Source organism: Myotis daubentonii, chromosome 2 (genome assembly GCF_963259705.1).
Source record: "Myotis daubentonii chromosome 2, mMyoDau2.1, whole genome shotgun sequence".
Classification (NCBI taxonomy): domain Eukaryota; kingdom Metazoa; phylum Chordata; class Mammalia; order Chiroptera; family Vespertilionidae; genus Myotis; species Myotis daubentonii.
The window spans coordinates 198,645,349-198,665,094 of NC_081841.1; the positions used below are offsets into that span (position 1 = coordinate 198,645,349).

General features: G+C 50.1%; 1 protein-coding gene across 4 annotated transcripts in view; it reads right to left on the reverse strand.

Annotated features, from left to right (window-relative positions):
• Positions 1 to 19,746, reverse strand: part of PLEKHA2 (pleckstrin homology domain containing A2) — a 73,942-nt gene that overhangs the window by 41,196 nt on the left and 13,000 nt on the right. The window contains exons 1-3 of one of the 4 annotated variants that reach the window (XM_059685352.1): positions 17,181 to 17,437; positions 16,819 to 16,912; positions 5,535 to 5,698 (exon numbers count right to left, since the gene is read on the reverse strand). In XM_059685352.1, the coding sequence (XP_059541335.1) occupies positions 5,535 to 5,675 (141 nt within the window). In that variant the 5' untranslated portion in view covers positions 5,676 to 5,698; positions 16,819 to 16,912; positions 17,181 to 17,437. Of the gene's footprint in view, positions 1 to 5,534; positions 5,699 to 16,818; positions 16,913 to 17,180; positions 17,438 to 19,746 lie in introns of those variants that run through there. The other 3 variants (XM_059685354.1, XM_059685351.1, XM_059685355.1) reach the window with 3 other exon arrangements.

Sequence of the window (19,746 nt, forward strand, 5' to 3'; positions counted from 1 at the left end):
GAGCATTTTTTGGTCAAAGAGAGAAAAGGCATGTTACAGAGTAAATTTGACAAGAACAACAATCTAGTGCAGTACTGTTTTCATGCTCCTGTTTCTCCTTTGTTCAGGGCTGTATAATTTAGTCTTGCAATTACTTAGCCAAGCCGGCATTAGAGAGCGGAACATAAGCGTTGCTGTGCAACTAAAACATGCTTAGTTACTCTGTAGGTCACGGTAATAAAGGAGAGAAGCCTTATTAAGGGATGTCATCCCCTCTGGCATGATAGGGACCAACATTAAATTAAAATACAAGTGCTGTTGCCATCATATCATAGAAATTTTTTAAGGAAAGTCCAGCTAATGTTTTAAATTGTCAGCATATTGATTTTTAAATGCATTAGCCAAATCAGTGGCCATAATCAATAATATTGAAACTTGCCATTTATAGGGGTCCTTTTTAGCTAATGGGTTTCATCCTAGATCAGTTTGGTATCATCAGTGTCTATATTAAAAAAACTTGATTCCTTACCTTACTACGTCAAAACTAAATTCTGGCCAGCATACAAGGGTGTACCTGGACCACACAGGCTGCCCCCTAACATGCATGATTCCTCCCCGGAGCAGACACTGTCGCTGGCCTCCTGTTTCCATGTTTTGCTGTGCTTACAATGGCCGGCACCTGCAGCTCTACTTTGGAAGGCGGCCGTTGGGCCATGGGAGCCGTTCGCACACATTTGTAGAGCCAGAACCAGTGACGGTCCAGCGGGGCATACAGAAGCTCAGCCCTCTTGGGACAAGCCTTAGGCCTCACTCTCAGCCCTCCTGCAGCACTAGGCTAAGGCCTCCCTACCCTCTGCAGACTTCTCCTGAGCTCACGCCTTCGTCTGGCTTCCTCCCCTTCCCTGTCCTGCCCCCAGCACACTTGACAGTCTCAGTTTCTCTCCTTAATAAAGAACCTGCCACAAATCCTCGTCTGGGGAACCGGACCTTAAACACCCTCAAACCAGGCGGGCTCACCTTCCCTTCTTGGTGCTGCCTCTGCCCCATACAACTGAGAACACCCTCCTCTTCCACTCCCTCCAGGGTGCGTAACAACCAAATTGTAAGTGCAAACACCCCAAAACCCGTAAAGCGCTCTACGAATGTGAATCACTTGTAGCAATCACTTTCAGATTTGGACTTAGTGCTACCCTTCCATACAGGGATGCCCTGCAGCTCTGCCTGCCGCATTTTCACTTAATCATCTGGCTCCCCAGCTACAGTGTAAGCTCCATGAAGGTGAACTCTCTGTCCTGTTCACCGCTGAAGCCTCAGCATTTGATGGTGTCTGGCACGCAGGGCACGGGTAGCAACTACATGCTAAACGGTGTTGCTGAACTCGAGGATGTTACCCTATTCTCAGCCCTCCAGGACATAAAGGGCCAAAAGCCATGTTAAGGACCATCTCGAGTGCCCTTGGCCCAGGGAGGATAAATGACTTGCGTAAGTACAAAATAGCTTAGTGGCTGAGCCAGGATTCGATCCTTGATCTCTTACCTCCCAGGCTGAAAACCAACCGTCTAAGACTCCACCTCTAGGTCCTCCTCTTTCCCAGATGGGCAGCAGAGAACACTGCAACCCCCTTCTCCTTCAGCCAAAATACTGGCATCCGGGCACTTCAACTTCATGATATGCTATCTACATATACAAAAGGCTAACAAGCAGGGTTCCCTCGGGAGTTCAACCGGGAGACCGTAAGTTCGATTGCTCACTTTGACCTGTGCTGACCACCAGGGGCAGCATGGAACAGAGGAAGGTCCTGGCAGGGAGCTGGCAGCAGGGGAAGGAAGGCCCCAGCCAGCAGCCAGAAGGCCCCGATTGGCCCCGATCGCTGGCCAGACCTAGGGACCCTACCCGTACATGAATTTCATGCATTGGGCCTCGAGCCCTATTATGAAAATGGACTCGGCTTTTCCACACTTTAGTTTTATGTATATTGTCTTCATCTCCCCAACTGAACCTGAAGCTTCTCAGTGGCAAATACCTCACTGAGCTCCCGTCCACCTCATCTACAGGACCCCGCCTAGGCTGAGCACAAATATCAGCCGGAGGAAGGAAGCAGACAAGTGTGAAGAGTGCAGACACTCGCGTCAGACAGGCCTGGCTCCAACTCCAGCTTTGCACCTACCACCTGTGCAACCTTCAGCAAAGTCGCCAGACTTCTCTGCACCCTGCAGAATACTGTCAGAGTGTCAATCATCCCTGAGTCCCAGGTTTCTTGTGAGGACTTGATGACATGATACATGCAACGCATGTAACCACTCAATAAGACTCAGTAAGTACAACCTTCAGTGAGTAATAACAGTGGTAACAGTGGTAGTAAAAACCGGCTCCATAAATACCACATGGCTTAAACAGGCAATGATCAGAGACCTGGGTTCGGAAAACCCCCCACTTATTAATGTCTATTAAATAATTAAGCTATTATATCAGGTGTCTCCTTTTCCCTATACAAGTAAGATGTTCAGTGACCGAAGGGAGTTCCCAATGTCTCTTCCCGGGGACAGAACAAAACCCTCCAGTTTGCTCTCGGAACCAGCTCCAGTCCTCCTTCTCCTGACTCCCGACACTCTACAGAACTTCCACTGGGTATAGGCCATATCCCAACCCCAGGAGAGTGGTGTGGGGCACTCTGCATTTCATAAAGGCCTCCCTCTGACCACCTCTTTACCTTGGCCTCTTTAGTTCATTCATCCATTCATTCAGTGAGCACACATTCATCAAATGCTGGACACTGTGGATCAAAAGCTAAGCCAGATGAGCCCCCTGCCAACTAGGAGCTCCCAGCCCCGAGAGTCCTCTGGCTTCTATCTCTTAATCAGAGACTACTTTTGAAAGCTTTCCTTCCTCCCAGGCAAGAATAAGATGACTGTCTCACTATCAGCCCTGACAGCAGGGGAACTGGAGTCAGACTGCCAGGGTTAGAATCCTGGCCCTGCCTCTTTCTTATTATGTAACCATGGGCAAATCTCTTCCCCTCTCTGCCTCACCCACCTCACCTTAAGAATGAGGACAATAATACCTACCAATTAGACTCTTGTCAGAATGAAATGAAGACCAATGAAGTCTTTAGAACAGTGCTTGGCACACAGTAGTAACTATTCACTCACACTATTCTACAACTTACAAAAATATCCACTCTCAAGTCTAGAATGGCTGTTTGGCCATTAACACAACAAAGAGCTAAGCCAACAACTAAAGAAGTAAAATGTTCTGAAATATTGCTGTGTCACAGCTAGACTCTCCTTTTTTAGGCATGTGCCAAGCCAGCTGAAATTTCTGCCTCCAGGGAAAATGTAAAGAATCTCCAGCAGGGGCTTTTATTTGGTAACTCAAGCTCAAAGAAGGCTCTGGCACAAAGAGCATCCTGAGAGCTCCGCTGGCAGGGAAGCGCAGGAGGGTGCGACCTGCACAGAGGCTGACCCCAGACACCCCAGGAAGCAGCCCCAGGCCCAGCATCCTAGGTTACTGCAGGTTCTGGAACCAAGGGACAGTCAAACCAGAAGGCAGGAAAGAGCTAGAGAAACCCTGACAACTGACAACATTTGAGATTGGAAATGGTGACACTGTGGTCTTGGGTAACATGTCACTGACAGCAAGACTCTGTCTGTGAGCCCTAGCCAGTTTGGCTCAGTGGATAGAGCGTGGGCCTGTGGACTGAAGGGCCTCACGTTTGATTCCGGTCAAAGGCACATGCCTGGATTGCGGGCTCGATCCCCAGTAGGGGGCGTGCAGGAGGCAGATCAATGATTCTCTCTCATCATTGATGTTTCTATCTCCCCCTTCCTCTCTGAAATCAACAAAAATATACCTTTTAAAAATAAATAAATAAATAAATAAAAGGCTCAGTCTGTGGCCCAGAGTATGAAGGAGGGTCCAACTCCCAGGGGGTAGCTGCAACAGCCAGGCAGAATTCCCCGAGCAAGTGAATTTGCGTTAAGAACAGTCCTAGTAGGAAGCATAGCACCAAGCAGCTGAATCAGAACAGAAATACATTCAAGTTACCTGAGCTAACATGGCAGGTACATGGGAGAAGGTATGCAATGGAAGAAAAAGGGAAAAGGAATGATCAGACTCGGAGACCATAAGTCAGTGGGTCTCAACCCTGGCATGCCAGAAATCACATCTACTGGCCACAAGGCTCGATTTCGAGTTCCTCCAATGGTGGGGAAGTGGCACCTAAGATGCTACTTCTTTCAAGATCTGTTGACTCAGCTGTGGGCACCTCTGCAGAGCAAAAGCAGGGAAAATGATACAGCAGAGCCTGCAGGCACGCCCAAAAACAAAACATCGTAAGAGGCAAGCATTCCAGGCTAAGTCAAGGACGTAAGCGTCCGCATGTAAGTTTTATTCTGCATGCTCCGCACTTTAAATAAGAGTAACCAACAGAAGGTTTATCAGGAAGGGGGGGTGGAACAGGGGGGCCAGTTCTATTTAGGGTTAAGTCTTTCCTGGAGAGGGTGAGTCACAGCAGCTGATCTCTGGGTATGTTTTCTGTTATCCATAGTGTTTTCTCTCAGCCATCAAATTCAGAGGACAAATGCCAAAGGCCCCTAGAGGGCTAGTCCCCCGATAACGACCTAGAGACTCACAGGACTCTCTTCCCACTTCACATCTCCAAGACCGAATCCATCCCCCAACACTCAGACTTTCCTCTTCCCAAGTCTCTGAACCGGAGCCAAATCTCAGGCCCACACCCCTCCCCTCTCCAACATGGCCATACGATCTTGCCGTTTAAGGGCCACGCCAGTCTTCGGAGCCTCACTGCACCAAAATTCTCTAGGGCGGTGCGAAGGAAAGAGCCACAGCACTCCCAGCCCCAGAAAAAAAAAAAGACTTGAGGTCCCACATCAGGGCAAGAGCAACTTCTTCCCAGATCAGGGACGAATCAGGGACTCCCAGGCAAGGCAATAAAACTTAGGAGGCCCCTGCTGATTCCAACGTCTGAGGCTCAGCTTTTTTCATCTGTAGTGCGAGGAGGCAAAACAAGGAGACTCCCAGGGTCGCCTCCAACCCAGTACTGGGACTCCTGACTCGATGCAGGAGACCAGAGAAGTCCGACTTTTGTCCAGCTCGGGGAACCAGGTCACATTCCCTGCTGGGGAGGGGCCCCAGACTGGAAGAGCAGGAGTGGCCACAAGGCCACAGCCCTAACCAGAGAGGTGAGAGGGAGCAACCCAGGCTGCAGAGCCTGGGTCCAGCCTGGCTGGCCGCTGCCTGACTTTGTAAGTATTACATTCCTGAGTGTGAGAAAAGACACCAGATCCCCTGGGTCAGGAGAGATGAGTTTCTTCTCAAGCTAAAATCGGGGATGATTTCCGGTATGTGCGTGCATGTGTGTGGGGGTGAGGGTGGGGGTAGGAGGGCCAGGGGCGGGGGGGGGGGTTCCCCTCCTTATTGACCTGCAGGTCAGTGCTGCCCATGAGAGACGAAGCCCTGAGGCTAATCCCACGTGCATTCCTCCCAGGCAGTGACAGGCAGCCAGCCACCCTTCTCCTTCCCCCGCGGCCTCTCACCTGGGGGTTGTCCATGTACCAGAGAAGGTAGTTGGCCTGGGTGTCCAGAATGAAGTACCTCCGCAGAAACTTGCCACTGTTCTCATTCTCCTCGATGTCCAGAAACCCACAGATTCGGTTCTGCCGATCCACATAAGGCATTCCTGGGCTCTGCTCACATCACCCTGCGTGGCAGGAGGGAGGGAGGTGCTGGTTGAGAAGGAGGGTAAAGTGGGGCCTGCGGGAGCCTCACTCTGGCCTGACTCACCTCTGCGGGAAGCTGGCCTGGCAATTTCTTGCATCAGCTTCTTTCCCCGGGGCACCCAATGTTTTCCCCAACCAGCCCCGGGAAGCCTTTTACCAATTCCATTCGTAAGCAGTCATCAAAACCCAGTGACATGTATCACCTAACTTCCCTGCGGCTCTCTTATGTAGCGAGCAGAGTGTTAGGCAACTTTACATGCAGAGAGGATACACGCCTAGACTTTGGGTCAAAGGCCGGGGTTCCGATTCCAGTTCTGGCCGCTTATCGTGTGACCACAAACTATGTAATCTTTGTGCACCCCAGTTTCTGCATCTATAAAACGGGGATAATAACAGTACCTCCATCTCATATGTCAATTTTGGTGAAAATTAAGTGCTTGGTGCGTATTAAGTTCTTCATAAACACTAGGTATTATTATTACTCTTCACAAAAGCCTTGGAAAGTAGGTTATAACCCAGTTTTATACATAAAGAAACTACTTCAGAAAGGACTTAAGCTCCCGTTCAAATGCCTGGATAAAACTTTGCCAGGAATTCAATCATAAACCAGCCTCTTGGGATCCGTGAAGATACCAAAGAATGAACCTGAGGTTCCTGTGACGTCGTGGCAGGGCCACAGGCTTCACCCACTTCGCTGTGCTGTGACCCGGGGGCCACTTGTAACTGAAAGAAGGAGGGATCGGAAGAGAGTCCAACCCTGAACACTGTTCCTGACTCCAGAAGAGGGTCTCCGTGGCGTGGGACGTGCCGCACCCTCAAGCCAGCCTCCCCTCTCCTGTGATTTCCTGCCGTCTCTCTGAAGAGCCATCGGAAAGGCCAGGAGCTCTGTTTTCCTCCCAAAGGAATGTGAGCAACTTCCCACAAGCAGTTACACCCAACCTGATGCACAGGGTCCCACAAGGATTCGAAAACACCATTTAGACTTTCAAGGACAGACACCGCTCACCCCTGGTCCTGCTTGGCTGCAACAAGCAAAGTCCACTCACACCCAAGACCACCATGGTGTTTAGTCTACAACTACGCAAAGTCGTAAGAAGGCCCACCTAAGGCCACGCCCACACTACGACATTGATCAGCAAGCAAGCTACCCAGACGCCACACCTACAGTCTTCCAGGCCCAGGGAGCAGGTCCCACCAGCAAGAAGACACATTCCTAGGAGAGCAGAGAATTCTAAGGGTGGTGACTGGTAGGACAGTCTGTTCTCTTCCACCCCCACAAGGGGCCTGGCAGTGTCGAAAGGCTGCCCCAAGGAAAAAAGTGCCCCCCACACACAAGGACACCAATGAACAGTGAATCCCTTGATTCTAGATAACGACGGGCCAGAACCCCAATGGGACAGACGACTCAGTCAGAAAGGAGATCCCACGGCTACTTGCTGGGTAATGATGGGGGACAAAAGAATAAGGCAGGCAGGGAAACAGGGCAAAGGACGTAAACGGAGAAATAAAAGAGGAGGATTAGAAAGATGGCAGCGGAGAAGGAAGAAGCGTGGGGCACTGGCAGGGTGGGGTTGAGGGGAGAAATGGCCCTGCATTAAGGAGCATGGTGTCTGGCACAGGTACCTGCAGCCAGTGGCCCCGCTTCTCCGTGCCTTCCCGAGCAAAGCTTCCTCCCAGCTCCCGTTCCACAGCTGAGCAAGTGTGAGCACAGGAAGGGGAGAGACATGGAGACAAGCCAAGAGTCAGGCACAAGCGCCATGGGAGGAACTTGAAGTCTTCTTGCAGACACTGGGTCAAAGATGGGAAGGCGAGAGGCCTGGCAATGGGTGGGGAGGGAGCATGTCCCTGAGAGAGGAAGGATGCAGCTTGCCCCCTAGGAATAGGGAAAAACAGGAGTCCCCTGCAGGAAGGCCGGGCCAGCTCCCACTGAGAATGCACAGCTGTCTGGTCAGGATGAGGGAGCACACCCATCCCTCACAAAAACTAGGCAAATCCCCTTGATGCAGCCACAGACAGGGTTTCCGGACTTGCCACTTTCCAGGGGTTTCAGGACTTGCCACTCGGGGGACATTTCTAAGAGAAAGCATAAAAATGCAACGGGATAACAAAGCCGACTGTGTGGGCCTAACTCCCTGCACAGCGCCCAACTTCATGCCGGCTTTCAAATGCTCCCTTTTCAGCCACCAGGATTAACCAGGGCCCGTCTTTTTCTCAAGTCAGCGGCCAGAGAAGGCACTCTTTCCACAATCCTCCAACAGCCCGCTGCGGTGCAGGGGGTTTTCCGTCGGCATGGAGCCCTGGAAGGGAGAAGACCTGCATGAACCAAAAGGAAAGGTAATGAAAGGAAGCGTTCTGGTTACAACATCTCCTGACTGTGGTTCTCGCCCCAGAAAAAAAAAAAGAAGCTGCTCAGATGTCCTGAGAAGCCGCTGAGTCACAGAGCGCATCGAGAGTGTGGGAGGTGGGGAAGGATCCGCGGCAGGAGAACCAGCATCACAGGGACACGTGGCTGTAACCAGCCGACCCACACAGAAGTGACATCCTCAAAGCCGGGCACAGAACACAAACCTGAGGTCCTAACCCAGCCCCTCTGCCAGCTCACTCAGACCCCATTCGTACAGTCCTTGTCACAACAGCTGCTAAGATTGGGTTCAGAGAGCCTGCTGCCCCCTCCCCGCCTCAGAGCTGTCACCATCATCTTCCCAGACTCTGCGGTTCCTCTTCTTTCTCCCAGAGGGGCCCCTCTAATACAATCAACTCTGCCACCCCAGGTTCAGCCCGAACAACTGGGCAGTGAAGGGAGAAAGGAAAGAGCTAGCAACTGGTTCTACAGTATGCACACACACACATACTGTCACCCCAAAATTCCCCTACCAAGACCAAGACAAAGCTTTGACATGTCCTTCCTAACTCACAACATTCCTCCGGTTCTGTAGTTTAAGCCTGTTTTCTGACTCTCTAAAATCACTTGTTATCTTAAATGTCATTTTTAACTTCATTTCCCTGATGTGAAAATATTGGGTAGAGGGTGACATTGGGTAGTGGGACCCAGGAGTTGCCCCAGCCCCAGCATGCCCTAGGCCCCAGATGCTGACAGTGACTTTCTCCCCATCTCCTGGGGCAGGATGCAGTGTTCTCGCTGGCTTAAAGCACCAGAGACCCCTCTCTCAGCCTAGCCTCCTCACCTTCGCCTTCACTCTGACACCACAATGAAACCACCCAGCAAGTAGTTTCTTAGCCTTCCCAATATAGGGAAGACAAAGAGAACAGACATCTGTGCAGGAAGGGACCTTGGTCCACCCTGCTCGGCACCCTCCCTATCCTTCCAAAGCATGCCAAACCTCCCTAGTGCTTTCCGTGCTTCGTGCAAAGACCACAATACAACAATGTCGTCATTTCAAAAAGATCACTCTCGCCAGCCATTTTCACTTCTGCATGCTTTTTCATGCCACTGTCTGCATAATCTGCCTTTTTAAAAATTTAAATTGTATCATAAACATGTTCCCTGTTGCTACATAGTCTTTGTAATCGTTTTTAATGGTTGCATGATATTACTGGACTGTATTTACTATAATTTACTTAACCATTTCTCCGTGATTAGACAGTTAGATTATATTCAATTTTTCAGCTAGATTACATTCAATATTACAGTTAGGTTACATTCAATAAATGATGCTGAAATTCGTATTTTCATGCTTTGTTTCTTCTTTTACAACGAAACAACATAAATTCCAAGCAATAATATGACGAATTCATAGCTTATGATTTTTTTACAATTCTTGAGACCTATTTCCTGCTTCATCTCCCTTCGTGGACTTTGTGAAATGCGAATCAAATGGATGTGTGCCTGCAATCAATACCAATCAATCTCTTTCTGTCTCTCTCTCTCATACACATACCCCAAACCAAACCAAAACATGGCCTCGCACAGTGCAGATAACTAAATAATGTATTTTAAAGAAAAGTAAATTAGAAAAAAGTAAAGTTTTATATGATCCTGATGTTTTCAGTATATAAGTTCCTAGGTAAGTACTGCAAATGAACATATATTAAATAATTTATAGTGACAATGAAACTTTGGAGGAAAACAAAGTGATTTTGCATGAAGTTACCCATTGATCAGCAGCAGAAAATGGGTTAAATGTCAATTAAACCAAGATTCCTGGCCAACATGTGCTAGTTGAGCCGACAAAGCTCATGAAGAAAAAGAGAATCAACGGCTGCCTACCTTACAGTGAGATCAGGGGCATTGGGAGGTTTCTCCGCCCAAAATATCCCCTCAGTTGCCCATTTCAATGCCTCCGTTCCATCACTGGAGGAGATTCAAGCCAAGAATAAAATTATCCCCTAGGAATTGAGGCAATTGGCATCTTTATCAGGCTCATAATATGTAAGTGATATCTGGGACCAAGACCCTAAGAAATAGAACATACCCCGATGGAAGAGAGAGACAATAGACGGAGTGAAAGAGTAAGGAGAAGACTGCTGCTTGAAACAAACGTTACCTACTTGAAAAATTCCCCTAAGATTCTTACCCACCGGGGACAGGAGTAGGCACCTTTCTGGGAAGCAGTTTGGCAATATATAACAAGAGAGCTAAAAATGTTCACAGCTCTGACCCAGTAAATCTACTTCTAGGATTCTATCCAACGAAATGAACAAAGATGCAAATAAAGATTAAAATAAAAAGATAGCAGCTGCAATAGATTTTGTAATAACAAAAAGTTGGAAATGCTCTGAATGTCTCCAATGATTAAGGAAAAATTAAATAAATTATGAGACATTCACATAAGGGAATGTTACACAATCATTTAAAAACTATGTTTTTAAGTCATTTCTAATGAATTAGGGAGAGCCATATCCTGATAAGATTTTTGAAGATATCATGTGATTTATAATATGATCTCAACCCTCTAAATATTATTTTTGTATTTCTATATTTGGATAGAAAAAGACTGACATGCAGACACCAAGATGTCAGCAGTTAGTACCTATGGTTTATGGGTGAATTTTACTTACTTTTATGTCTTTTCCGTATTTCCCAAATTGTCTACAGGGATGTGTGTTATTTAATTTAGTAGGAAGGAAGACTATTTAACTGCACACAAACCCTCATTCCCAGCATAGCTGTTTTGGAGCTGAGAACAAATTTCTCCATTCTCCAGAGTCCACAAACAAGTAGAACCTTGCCTACATTACAGCTCTCTTGGGACTTTTAAAAGCAATATCCCACCCATCACAACTGCTCAAGAGCCAGGTACCCACTCAGAGAGCTTTGGCACCCTCCATTCTAGCTGCGCGTCTTACTTCCTATTTCAACATCCTCTTAGAGAGGCTCATGCTTTCCCTGCAGGTTTGGTTCCTTACTCTCCGGTCTTCCTAAGAGGAGCCTCAGTCCTTGGAGCCGGCAATATTCTTGCCCAAGTCGATGCCTCTGTGCCTCTATTGCTACAGAACCGGAGCCACGCAAGCCCAGCACTCCCGCAAAAGAAAGGGGAACCTAACTAGGACCCCCAGGGGAATTTTCCTTATTGAGACTTGGGAGAGAGGGTTGACATTTTTTAACTAAATGGCTAGATAAAGAGATGGGTGAACAGATTTTTTTAAAGAAAAGTATAGCGCTACTAAGTCATGCAAGCAATGGTTTGCTGTATTGTACATCTTGATTTTTAAGATCAGTAATGCAGTTTGGAGATAAGGGAAAGAATAAAGTGAGGGAGAGTGCTCTGCCTGACCATGCTGACACTGCTGAGGCGTATAAAAATATGAGAAAGGCATAGCAGAGATCAAGTCTTAAATGACATTGCCCCATTATGATATAATCTAACCTCCAGTTTAAAAAAAAAGTTCAAAAAAAAGTTTTTAAAATTTATTTGTTTTTTAAATTTGGAGATTTTTTTCTTTCATGTTACTCGGTGTTGGCAGGACAGGGAGTTTCAGCAATTTTAGTCCAGAAAACAGTCAGGAAGGCGGTTTTTGCCACGCAGTGGGGCATGCAGTAAGTACATCCCCTGTCGCATTGCCCGCTGATGGTGGGAGAAAGAGGGTGGGAGCTCCAGCGCCGGTGAGCAACAGGGATACCAACAGGAAACTGCTAAATTTCTACAGGAGAAAGTTGATCGGGAAATGACATCAGAGGTCTCAGCGAGGACTGTAATGCAGCAGACAGGAACTGGGGTGTGGAGGTTAAGAGCGGGCACTCAGCTGGGATATGCGGGGCCATGTGAGCAGAGTGCTCACCTCTGTTCAACTGCAGCACCCATGGGCGTGTATTGTGGAACCTCAACAATGCCCAGGGCCCCGTAAAAACCCCAGAACAACAGCAAAACACGGGCTTAGCTATTTCAGAACACATCCCTGAGAATGGGCCAAAGGTGATAACTTAGGAAGTGTGGGAGCATCTATCTCCTACGGTTACAATCTCGCTGCATTTTGAAAATGTCATCAGAGCGAACTCCAAACAGTCTATGGCAGGAGAATAATCTGAGAGAGAAGGGAATGTACTGGGAACATGTTCCCAACGGAAGTTCGGGGTGAGGAATGCAAACATCTACAGGAATGGGGAAGTTAAGAAAAGAAGCTCCTCTGCACAGACAGCCGCCCAGTCCCCACTCGACCCAAGAACTTTGAATGGAGGGCAAGAGACACTCAAGAAACTTTTAAGGGGAAAAAACGCGGGGGAAATGGCAGGAGTCACTGACCACTGATACCACTGCAATAACGATGCTAAAAACAACACACTATTTTAAACACTCATGACCTCTCTTACAGCAACCTCATCGATGTTCAGAGAAAATGTGGTTGCGGGAGCCAGTAGGAAACAAAGGCCTGCCATGGCTCAAGGCTCCAGAGAGCACCTCCACCAGAGAGGTCACCAGGTAGGTGAGCTGCCACACCGGTTTTCTAAATAGCCTGTAAAGCCAGAGCCGGTTGCTCAGTGGGTAGAGCATTGGCCTACGAACAGAGGGTCCCCGGTATGATTCTGATCAAGAGTACATGCCAGGGTGCCAGCTAGGGGGCGTGCAGGAGGCAGCCAATCAAGGATTCTCATCATTGATATTTCTATCTCTTTTTCCCTCTCCTTTCCTCTCTGAAATCAATAAAAATATATATTTTTTAAAATAAATAGCCTGTAAAAACGAGATCTCCAACCTGCAGAACGGTCCAAGTCCCCCACTTAGAAGACTCAATGAATTCAGTTTCACGGTAGGGCTTCCTCGCAAGAACCACACAGGAGTCCCAGAGTTACAATCTTCATTTAAAGTTTGATAGTATGAGCCATTACAATGTGGGCAGTAGGAAAAGGAAAAAAAGAAAACATGGTTGTTTCTCCTCTCGACTAGCCTTTGGAAAGTGCCAGAGGAAAGTGTAAGTGCATCTATCTAAAGTCACGTATGTGCTCACAACCCTGAATTTAGGGAGGGGCTGGGTGTGACAAGGAGGATGTGCAGGTGACTGATCAGCATGAGTGGGTTTGATGAAACTCTTGCAAGAAGGTGGCCGTGAAAAAGGGTGTGCTGATTTCAGTTACCCATTGATGTGGTAGAGCAAAGTGAAAGAGGCTGCGTTTTAGAGTCAGACTCTGATGAACTTTCTGGGCCTATTTCCTCATTTGCAAAATGGAGAGCATCACTGTGCCTACTTCAAAGGTTGCTTGTGGGGAATTAAATGAAATAAATAATGTGTGAAAAGTGCTTACCAGGACGTCTGGTACAGAGTAAGCACTGGGCAACAGTTGTTGTTAAGATGTCTGTATGCGAGGAGTGCCTAACAAGTAGTATATGATTACCATGACTTCCGCAAAGCTGGCCAATACAGGGCCAGGGCTGCAGGGCCACCTCTACCACTCAAATATCAATAGGCAAATATCAACGGAAAGGCCATGACACTGTTATCCCTCACAAAGAAAGGCATACATTTTCTTTCCTCTGGCCTCTGCTCAAGAACCATATTTTACCTCTCTAAAATTCTCCAAGAAGCCCTAACTGGTTTGGCTCAGTGGATAGAGCGTCAGCCTGCAAACTCAAGGGTCCCAGGTTCGATTCCGGCCAAGGGCATGTACCTTGGTTGTGGGCACATACCCAGTGGGGAGTGTGCAGGAGGCAGCTGATCGATGTTTCTCTCTCATCGATGTTTCTAACTCTCTATCCCTCTCCCTTCCTCTCTGTAAAAAAAAAAAAATCAATAAAATATATTTTTAAAAAATAAATAAATAAAATTCTCCAAGAGGTTAGAAAAAAAATCCAAGAGATCCAAAGACTCTATCTTGGCCAGCTTTCCCTGAAAGTTAACAGAACCCAGCAGAGCCTATGGGGTTCCAAGGAAGGGGTGCTGGAGCTGCCTCCTGCTCCGCCCAAGGGAGGAACACAATAGCAGAGAGCCACTTTGCAAGTGGATGGCCAAATATGAGTCCTAGCTGATAGCACAGCAAGTACTAGCCTTTGCACTTTAACTGCAGTGTTTCCCAGGAGCTAATGGACAAGCAGACTTGGCTTCCCACCCTCTTTATCTCAGCTGGCCGACCTCTATGGGCAGAAAAGCACATCACAGGCCCAAAGCTGAAAGCCTTTTGCCCAGTGTCAGTGTCAGGAGCTCCTGCACCAGCAGAGCTGGGACCTCCGGGGTGAGAGAGCCCAATCCAGTCTCTAGTCCTCTGCAAGTCACTTAATCGCTGGAGGTCAGGGCAGAGAAGGGGCTTTCAGAAAGAAGATAAGTTATAAAGCCCGAAAGATTGGCTGTGCTTAGCAAGCAGCAGGGGCCAGAAGAGGGGAGAACAGAGTAGCACAAGATTTGGAATAAAGGTCAATTCCAAGTCCCCCTACACTAAGCACAGGCTCCCTCAGCACGGGAAGGAAGGGACCCCATCCCTGCCACCGCTCCGCTGCCCTATCTCCCCTCCCTGTCCAATTCCCAGGCTTAATGATGGGCTTATATTGGGCAGGGCTAGGATTCTTCTCTCCCCATAGGCTGTCAAACCATAATATTTGCTCTGCTTCCTTCCCTTCCAAAGTCTAACAGATTAGATTGCCGGAGTGCCTTCAGTTCACTAAGACAGACGGAAAACTGAAAGTAAGGCAGCCCAAACTGCTCATGGTGGGAAGAGGCAGAGCAACCCAATGTTCCAGCACCCGGATCCTCTTTTCCAAGCTCTAGGACTAGATCAGCCAGAATAAATAGTGCCCCGGCAGTTTCATTGAGTCAGAAGGTATTTACTGCACTGTGGCCCACAGCAAGATCTAATTTGAGGCCTTTTAACAGGGGCATCGCCCACCTGCCCACCTGCCCCAGGAAGAAGACAGGAGTCAATGAAGGGCCAACTGGATGTGCACAATAAAGACCCTGCTCCTGCTGCTTGGGTCTTCCTGGAGTCCCAGCACCTCAACAACACCCTGCAAGCCTGCAGGGGGCTGCTCGGGAGGACCTGGCAATTCGGGCTGACGCATCTCCCTTCCCACTTTTGCAGAATCTCTCCAGGGGTAGGCACCACCCAAAACCTGCATGTCTTCAGGGTTTATTTTAAACCTGGTGAAATACTGAGCTAAATATGGCTCGACTTACTGCGATGACATGATGGGATTCGTAGGCCCTACTTCCTTCTACAGAAGACAGAAGAAAACACCAACAAAGGAAGAGAAGGCTTTGCAAACTCTCCACCATCGAGTAGGTGGTTTCCAAGTCAATATCTAAGTGATTACCCACCTCTGAAGTGAGCAAGGCTCCCATCCTCAGCCAAGGAGAGCTCCACCAGGTGTGTCACACGTTGTAAAAAGGGGGGCTTACAAAGAGGGCGGAAGACTATTTAAGTGTAAAGGCAACATCCAGAGTAAACCAGCTTGGTGGGTTGAGTTTCCACAGGCTGGAGGCACCCCCACACTGCTCTTCTTCCTTCCATTTGGACAGATGCACATAACCCCTGTGCTTGCCATCATTCATTCATTCATTCATTCACTCAACATTTACTCAGCACCTAGTAGATGTCATACCCTGGGCTGGCCACAGAGTCTAGACTACAAGCTAGACTTTCACTATGACAGGAGTCACCTGCCTTCAAGTGAAGGAGGTTAATATCTGAAGTGATGACAGTGCTTTTTAAAAGCCTCCTCTGGTTTCTCAAAGCACGCTGGGTCTCTATTTGAGCGCACGGCTTTGTGTTCTAGGAATCTGTTCGGCTTCCTAGGCTGGAAGCTCCCGAAAAGCCAGAGGCTGCTTTCTGTTGTCACTGCCTTTCACGTCCTTGTTATCCAACAGAAGTCAACTGAATCCAGATAAAATGGAAAACAAACATCTCTCTTCTGTCAGCCTCTTCGGCTTTGCTGTTTCTGAAGGCTTTGCCCCCAAACAAAGAAAAATGATGAAGCTTCAGAAAGGAGACCGGCCTAGTCAGATATATTAAGAACAACATGAGTACAATTTTGGAACTTCAGCCCAAGTGCAACCACCACTCAGTGGGCTGAGGTGCCTCTAAGAGCCACAGCTGGCATCCTGGTAGAATGTGTTCCCCCACCCTCTTCTCTGCTGTTTACTCTCTTCAGAAAGCCCCAGTTGGAGTCCCAAAGAAAGAAAGGGGCGGGGGGGATGGAATTCAAAGGGGAAGACACAGCTTGAACCCACACTCATCAAGAAAGGAGGAAACTTTAAGCCCAAAGGCTGGGGGGGAGGGAGGGCTGGGGGAGGAGAAGTGTAAGACTCAAGTGGAGGACATGCCTGGACACTTTTCCTTCCTACAAGGCCTCCTTTTTTCCTTTCCTCTTTTTTTTTTAACTTGATGAAATAACAGTCTTCAGAACTGGAGAGCTGCAGCAGAAAAGGGAAGCAAGTAAGGTGAGGAAGAAGTTGAGAGAGAGAGAGAGAGAGAGAGAGAGAGAGAGAGAGAGAGATCCCCTCAAAGCGCTTTCCCAACCTGGAACCGAATCTGCATTTGAGGACAGTTTTCCTCCAAGTCACCCCCTAGCCTGGGGTCCCAAAAGGCCGAGGCCCGGGCTGGACCCGCGGGAACGGAAGGGATCGCCCCACGGAAGCACGCTAGGCCTGTCCTGGAATAAGGTGACAGGGAAAGAGAGAGACGAGTCTCCACGGCCCAATCCGTGCCCAAGGGACTTGCCTGGACGGTCTCTGCTCTCCTGCCCTGCCCGCAGCTCGGGCAGTGGTGGCGGGGCCGCTGCCCCAGCGCCAGAACCCGCAGCGAAGTTCCGCCGCTGCAAACGTGAGAACAGGCAGCTCAGCAGAACACCGCCCCCACCCCCGCGGCCCCACCCCCGCAGCCCGACCCCGGACGGCGGCGACCTTGGCCACCCCGGACGCTCCGGAGGACGGGAGGAGGGGCTGCCTCCAGGCTCTCCCGGGGCTGGGAGAGGCGACCTCCCCCTTGGCCGACGGCCACAGGGCCGGTGCGCCCCCGGCGCCCCCAGCCCGCGCCGGCCCCAGCGCGCCCCTCCGCTCCCGGCCCGCGAGCACCCCACTTACCCCGCCGCGCAGGGGCCGGGCTCGGGCAGGGTGCGGGGGTTACATCGGGGTGCGACGCGCCCCTCCGGCCCGCGGGGCCGGCGCTCTCCGGGGGTTTCTTTATCTCGCCGCCAAACTCTCGGTGCCTCGGGCTCCTCTCGCTCTGGTCCCCCCGCCCCGCCCCCTCCTTCTCTCTTGTCTCTCGGCTCTTTTTTCCGGGTTAATTACGTTTCGCATTAAAGCAAAACCCAGCCCCGGATGTGAGTACAATGCTCCGCCGAGCCCGCTGGGGGAGGAGAGGGGTGCCGGGGCGCCGCGGGGTGGGAGGGGGCGCGGCCGGGCGCGGCGGGCTGCGCGGAGGAGGCGGGGCGGGCGCCCGGGAGGCGGCCTGACCACCTCGCCCGCGACTGCGGCCGCGCAGGTGGGACCGGGCCGCGGAGGGAGGCCCTGGCCCGCGCGCTCGGCCCCGGGCAGCAGGTGTCCGGAGCGGGAAAGGGGGCCCGGGGCCAGGGCATCCTCGCAGGAAGGAGGCGGGCTCCCCCTTTATCTCCATTTCTTCGTCGCGAGGCCCCACCCAGCGACTGCAGCCCGGTGCCCCTTGCCTTTCTGGGGCCGCGGGGTCAGGTCTAGGGTGAGGCCCGAAAGACGAAGCGGAGGTTCTCCCGGGGTGTCATGAAATGGCCCCAATTGCCCGGCGGGGCCTGCCGTCCTAACGGGAGGTGCAGGGACCTCTTCAGAGTGTGGCGCACAGACACCCTTCCTGCCCGCAGAGCGGGAGGGCGCTTGGCGGGGGCGGGGGGGGATGGGAAACAGACGGCCGTGCGGTAAGTAAGAATTGCCAAGGGGAGCCTCCTAGAACTCCTGGGAGCCGGACCAGGCTCTGCGTTATCGCCTGGAAACACACAGCAGCCGGATGGGGAGCCATCCCGATCACGATGAGGAAACCGAGAGTCGGCGGCGTGAAGTAATGCGCCCTGGGTCCCACAGTTAATCCATGCAGGTCGGTCAGGTTCTGACGCCGGCCTCCCACGTGCGGAGTAGACAGTCAAAGATACATCAGGTCAGGCCATCCACATCCCAAACAGAGTTTGGGTTCGCCCTGGGATGGAGGGTCGGGAGGTGCGGTGTCTGGGAATTGCGATGCAAATGCAGTGAATCAAGTCTGAGCCCTACCCGGCTTGGAGGGAGAGGCGGGCAAAAGGCGATCCCTGAGGCTCTAGGACAAGGACTGGCTCTGCGGGAGGGACGCCGGCTGGCCCACATCCCAGGATTGCAGGGGGAAAGGCAGGCACCTTCAGAGTCTCCAGGACCTGAGGCAACAAAGCCTGGGGGTAGGGGGCCGGGCCAGAGGAGCCAGGACGAGGCCGGCACACACCCCGAAAGCACAATGATGAAACCACAGGCGCTTCCTCTTCCATTTTGATTGCCAAAGCAAAAATGAGCCGACGGCTCTCTCAGGTGTGAAAAGGGGCTGTTCGCTTGAGAACGTTTTGCTTTGAATGAGGAAGGAAAGGGGAACACAAGAAAGAAAGAAAAAAACACATTTCCTTTGCGATAAATACACCAACGTCCATTTTTCTCTCTCGCTGCTCCTGAGAGTGTTGCCACTCACAAGTTTCAGGCAGCGTAGCGTGTTGAGGAGTATGTTCTCTGGAACCAGGTGGCCTGGGTTTGAATCCCAGCTCTGCTGCCTATTAGCTTTGATCCCTGGGCAAATGACTTAACCATCAGGTGCCTCAGTTTCTACATCTGGGTCATTATGGAGAGTAAACGAGTTAATATTTGTAGTGTTCAGATGCCTGTCGAAAATGAGGTAGATGCTGTGTAAGTGTTTTCTAATTTAAAAATTAGGTTATGGTTTTCAGAGTGAAAAGAAACAAAATTCCACCCGGCCCCAAACAAATCTGACTGGAACCGATGGTTCCCAGCGTGAGCAATGAGGTAAAAGCTCAGATTTCATGGTATGGTTCATATTAAAACCCATAAAATTCAACTGCACGTTGGGCCTGCCTGAGTCACTCAATCACAGAACCACAAATATTTCCCTTGCACTACTGTCCGGGATGCCTGGGAGGCCAAGAGGAGCCCAAGGCCTTGGGTCCCGTGGAGAGGATACAGTGTCAGTAGAAGGGCACCCTGAAAGGAGGGGGTGAGCTGGAGTACGGGCTCCAGCTTTATCCGCATTTCTTCTTCCCAAAGCCCCACCTGGGCAGGTGTCCCGCCCAGAAGTGCCCTGGGAATAAAATGGCACAGAGAGTGAATACTGTCAACCTTTAGAGGAGAAAGATGTCTCCGTGTGTGTGGGGGGGGTGGAGGCCGGTTCTCAAGAAGGAGGTGGGCTTTGAAATGGGCTTAAGAAGATGGAGTACCAACAGCCTAAATGCCCATCAGCAGACGAGTAGATTAAAAACTGTGGTACATCTACACAATGGAATACTACGCAGCTATAAAAAAGGAAGGAACTCTTACCATTTGCAACAGCATGGATGGATCTGGAGTGCATTATGCTAAGTGAAATAAGTCAGTCAGAGAAAGATAAGTATCACATGATCTCACTCATATGTGGAATCCAATGAACAACATAAAC